Source organism: Acomys russatus, chromosome 6 (assembly GCF_903995435.1).
Source record: "Acomys russatus chromosome 6, mAcoRus1.1, whole genome shotgun sequence".
Lineage (NCBI taxonomy): Eukaryota > Metazoa > Chordata > Mammalia > Rodentia > Muridae > Acomys > Acomys russatus.
This window is the reverse complement of record NC_067142.1, coordinates 88,931,373-88,937,107: the sequence shown is the minus strand read 5'-3', so window position 1 is coordinate 88,937,107 and position 5,735 is coordinate 88,931,373. Positions and strand designations below refer to the sequence as shown.

The window sequence follows — 5,735 nt, the reverse complement described above, 5'->3', positions numbered from 1 at the left end:
TTATTCACATTGTCCAATATTTGAGGCAGATCCTTTAGCTCAGTGGCTGAGCTACTGCAGACAGTGGAGATGAATGAAAGAACTGCACGTAGTATATGAATTCTGACTGGATCTTATTCAAAGTACTCTATAAAGGGCGTCATTGGAACAAATACAAAGTAGGAATATGGACTGAGTGTTATATGATGGCAACAAGCTTTTGAATTCCATGACTGCACTGACTGTTCTGTAGCAAATGATACTGCAATATGAAGGAAGAAAACAGCATGGTATGAGCAACTTTTCCCAAAAATAATGCTGAATAAAAATATACACACATTAATAAAAATCAGTGGCACATGTCTTTAATCCCAGCTCAGGAGGCAAGGTAGGCAGATCTCCATCAGTTCGAGGTCAGCCTGGTCTAGAGAGTGAGCTCTGGAACAGCCAGACCTACACAGAGAAACCCTGTCTTGAAAATTCAAAAACGAGGTGGGAGTGAAACCCAAGTACAATGCTGAAATTTGATTAATATCACTGACAGTAATACGGGACCCATTGAACTATCTTGCAACCTGACTTTAAATTTGAACTTAGTTCAAAATAAAGGATTGTAGTTTTAACATGAATAAAATTAGCCAAGAATTAAGAGAACTGTGTTGGATGCCCCCAAATTAAGCATAATAATAGTGAATCAGGGGAAACTCAAGCTCAGGCTTCCCTAGGCTACATGGTCAAGGTGACATTTAGTACCAATGGCAGTGTAATACAGTCAAAAAGAAGGAGGGAGAGAAATGATGTGTTTAAGCTACTAAATTTTGTTTTACATGGAAGGAAAAATAAAATACACCTACTTCAGCTTTCCATCTCTAAACATTTATTTATTTATTTATTTTTACTTTTTGAAAAATGACCTCATTTTAGAGGCCAGGCTGCCTCACACTTACCTGAGCCAGCCCAGTGCTAGGATCCTACATCCTAAGAAACTGTGTCACTATTGAATTAGACAGTAATCACTGTACGGCCAATATTGTGTTTATCTTGGCTTGTTCCATAACTGTAAGATAAAACATTGAGGACATCAGTCTCTTTGGCCTGGGCAGCAGAAATAGGATGACAAAAATAACGTTATCCTTTGGAAAGCGTCGTAGTAAGACACACACATTGTGCCCTCTGCTGTGGCTCTAAGGCCTACGACCTTCAGAAGTCTACCTATGGCAAATGTGGCTACCCTGCCAAGCACAAGAGAAAGTGTATCTAGAACGCCAAGGCTGAGAGATGAAACACAACCAGAACTGGGCGGGTGAGGCACCTAAAAATTGTCTACCACAGATTCTGGCATGGATTCCATGAAGGGACAACACCTAAACCCAAGAAGGCAGTAGATGCCGCATCCAGTTAATCTTGAGGATTTCATAATCAGTCATAAAATAAATGCTCTGGTTTCAAACAAAAAAAAATGTTTAGGACAGAGTTTTTCAGATGAAGACAAGGCATTTGCTTTTAGTTTAGTAAGTTTAAAAATCATTTTTAAAGAATAATCCCAACACCATACCACTGTGAATGTTCCTATCACTTCTGGCCAAGAATAGAATAAGTCAGTGATTTCTCTGGAAATTGAGGCATTTCATGAAGGGAAAATCTCAACCACAGGATCTCAGTCTCTGAACAAATCTCCTGAAAAAGAGTACCAGAGAGAATGTGAGCAATCAATGAATCCATGTCCATACTTAGAAAGTGAGATGTTCATCATCAAGTCATGAATCTGACCACACAGATGTTCATAACTGCTGATACCCATAAAGAACAAAGTCAATATTTGCATTGTTAAGATTATAAACTGTGCTCAATATAAATTTTTGTTGAAACAATGAAAGCTGAGTGATTAATGAATTCATGTGTCTCATCATTTGTCCTCAGTCAAAAGGCCAGAAGGACCAGTGTAAGAATCCAACTGTTTTCCAGGATATTCTTGGTTTCCTCTCAGTTATTAGAAGACATTTGACTGGAAGAAACAAGGAAAAGGAGGAAGAGAAAGTGGAGAGTACAAGGAGAAAAGAAACATCCACCTCACATATTTTGACAAGTACGCAGGGTGAACTTTTACAAAATAAATTGAAATACATTGTTTGCCAGCTTCATTTTTCCAGCTAGACACCAAAGGCCATGGTCAACCAGAGCTCCCCAGTGGGCTTCTTCCTGCTGGGCTTCTCTGAGCACCCACACCTGGAAAAGATCCTCTTCGTGGTTGTCCTGTGTTCCTACATCCTCACCCTCTTAGGAAACACACTCATCCTCCTGCTGTCCACACTGGACCCCAGGCTCCACTCTCCAATGTACTTCTTCCTCTCTAACCTCTCCTTCTTGGACCTCTGCTTCACCACAACCTGTGTCCCCCAGATGCTGCTCAACCTCTGGGGACCCACAAAGACCATCAGCTTCCTGGGATGCTCTGTACAGCTCTTCATCTTCATGTCCTTGGGAACCACAGAGTGCATCCTCCTGACAGTGATGGCCTTTGATCGCTATGTGGCCGTCTGCCAGCCCCTGCACTATGCCACCATCATCCACCCTCGCCTGTGTCGGCAGCTGGCCGCTGTGGCCTGGGTTATAGGTTTGGTCCAATCCATAGTCCAGACCCCTCCTACCCTCCGCCTGCCCTTCTGTCCCCATAGGCAGATAGACAACTTTTTGTGTGAAGTCCCATCTCTTATTCGACTCTCCTGTGGGGACACCACCTACAATGAGATCCAAATGGCTGTTGCTAGTATCTTCATCGTGGTTGTGCCTCTGAGCCTCATCCTCGTCTCTTACGGCGCCATCGCCAGGGCAGTGCTGAGGATAAGCTCTGCAAAGGGGCGCAGGAAAGCTTTGGGGACCTGCTCGTCCCACCTCATTGTGGTCACCCTCTTCTACAGCTCAGTCATTGCTGTCTATCTGCAGCCCAAAAATCCCTATGCCCAGGAGAGGGGCAAGTTCTTTGGTCTCTTCTATGCAGTGGGCACTCCCACGCTCAACCCTCTTGTATACACCCTGAGAAACAAGGAAGTAAAGAGGGCATTCTGGAGGCTGCTGGGGAAGGATGGAGACTCTGTGGAGACTTAAGGGAGAAATATTTAGTGTATTTCCAAATTAAAATGAATTTAAGCTTTTGTGGAAAAAAATGAACTTCCAAGTCCACTCACTATTTCATACCTACCCACACCACAACAGTAGACCTCGTTAGTGATAGATTATAGTGAGAGAAGGATAGGGAGAAAAAGAGAAACAGAAGCAAAAGAGTAGAAAGAGGGAAAGTGCTAGAAGTTTCTTCCAAATGAAGCATTGTTACCTGAACAGATCAAGGAGGCTCATCAGGCTCAAAAGAAGCTCATGAAACTGACAGGACTCAGATGATCACTCCTTAGGATGGCATAACAGTAAACAATTGGGAGAGAGAAACCTCTCCAGAGATATAACTGCAAGTAAGTTACACACCAGACCCCAGTGAGACACTTACCTGTGTCTTTATCCATGCTTAAGTGAGGTTACACAGTGATACATCACTCACTCTTCTGTAAGTAACTGCAGTAAGCTCATTAGTTGAGCAAGCTGGACTTGAATGTAATAATTTATGTGGCTTACCTTTGGTACCCTATCTATATTTATTGTCTTTTGTTTAGGGAGAAAGGGAGATGGAGATGCCAGAGTCAGAGAAACAGAGGAAGTATCTTTAGTTCACATTCAAAAAAACAGTTAATATCTATGTTTTCTTTTCCAGTAGGTTTTTAATTAGCTTCATTTGTTTATAGGTTCTCAATGCCTGTGTCCATTTGTTCTAGCTGGCCATACCATTACTCTATATTTTATTATAGGATTTTGGGGAGTTTTTTGTTGTTTATTTCTGGTTTGTTTTTAGCGTTGGTCTTTTTTTTTTTTTTTTTTTTTAAGACAGGGTCTCATTATGTAGCTCTGTCTGTCCTGTAAGTCACTATGTAGACCAGGCTGGCCTCTAACTCACAGAGATCCATCTGCCTCTGCCTCCCATGTGCTAGGATTAAAGATATGTGCCACTTTAACCCACAGGATCTAGAGTGTCTTCCACTGTATAACTAGAAAGAAGCCAGGATTACTCCCATAAAAAAACTAGCCCAGGGACTTCCCAACTCAAAGACCAGAGAATTCAGAAAATTGGTGCTCTTTTTAGAATGTGAGAAACACACCTAGAATGTGATCTCTCTCCCTCCTCTTGTCTGTTTGTACATGGAATTCTTTCTAAGGTCAAACCAGAGACAGAGCTATTCCAGAGAACCAAATGTCCTCACTGGTGACCTTGGAAATGAATTCTCCTTGAGACTGACATTCATGCCTCCTGATTAAGCATCAAAGAGGAGACAGGCATAATGATATATGCCTTTAATTCCAGCACTCAGGAGGCAGAAGCAGGTGGATCGCTATGAGTTTGAGGACAACCTGGTCTACCGATTGAATCCAGGACAACCAAGGCTACACAGAGAAAGCCTGTCTTGAAAAACCAAAACCCAAACAAACAAAAAAGCCAAAGAGGATATTCTTGTTTGGGTCATAACTCCTCATCATCATATTTTCTAAAATAAATAAAGAAAAAAGAAAACAGGCCAAGTATTTCAACTTCAGGAATTTTGGTGAGTTAAGGAGATGGAACAGGAAGCATAAATCCATGAACCTCCCACCCTGCTGCAAGCTGATGGAATATCTCAAATGACGTCAACCCACCCAGTAAGCCTTTCCTAGAGAAAAAAAAAACTTTCTTCTTGTCCAGGAATAAGATTCATGACCAAATTTGTCAAAGAGCTTTGATAATAAAAACACTCACACCCCAGATCCAGGGAATTAGACTCCTGTGGCCTCTGTAAGCACCCGCATTGCACATACCTACTTGCATAAACATGCACACATGTAATTTGGAGTAATAAGAAATGAATATTTTCGGAAATTCAGTGGAGGCAGAATGGTTGGGTGAGAAGCTTGGAAAATCTCCCTAGACATCAACAATACATCTAAAATAATTAAAGCTCACTACTTCAAGATACTGGAAACAAGGCAAAGCATACAATAAATTCCCTTATTCAAAATTCAAAAAGAAATTTACTGAGCCTAAGAAAGAGCAGTGTCATTCTGAGACTTGTAGGTCTAGTGCTGGTCTCAGCATCCCTCCATGGAGGCTATTTATCTTACTGAACCCAGGGACAGAAAGTAAAAGTCAATATATATTTATAATCTGTCTGAACTTAGAAAACATTCCCCAAGTTACATGTGAACCTGACAGAAAGACTGGAGTCTGCAATACTGCAACTTCAGACTAGCTTCTTTTTTCTCATTTCCTAGTTGTTCATCTCCGAGGTGTTTGATAATCTCCAAGTTTGGGGTTTTAGTTGTTTTGTTTTGTTTCTTCTTTCTTTCTTTCTTTCTTTCTTTCTTTCTTTCTTTCGTGTGTGTGTGGTTTTTCCAGACACAGTATTTCAGTGTAGCCTTGGCTGTCCTAGACTTACTTTGTAGACCAGGCTGGCCTTGAACTCACAAGGTCCACCTGCCTCTGCCTCCCAGGTGTTGGGATTACAGGCGTGCACCACCTGCCCAGCTTGTTTTGTTTTGTTTTTTTCTGTCTGCTCCAAATGAAAGCAGACCCGCCCTCAACAGAACTCCTGAGCCCTGTGGCCCATCTGAATAACTTTGTTTCGTGCTAACCGTGGATGTGTGTTGGGATCCATTCTTAATTAACATGTCTCAGACTGACA

General features: G+C 41.7%; 1 protein-coding gene across 1 annotated transcript; it reads left to right on the top strand.

Annotated features, from left to right (window-relative positions):
- Positions 1-1,888: 1,888 nt before the first annotated feature.
- LOC127190880 (olfactory receptor 2H2-like) lies at positions 1,889-3,440 on the top strand. Its single transcript, XM_051148174.1, has one exon. The coding sequence runs from the start codon at positions 2,146-2,148 to the stop codon at positions 3,082-3,084; it is 939 nt and encodes a 312-aa protein (XP_051004131.1). The 5' UTR covers positions 1,889-2,145; the 3' UTR covers positions 3,085-3,440.
- Positions 3,441-5,735: the final 2,295 nt, after the last annotated feature.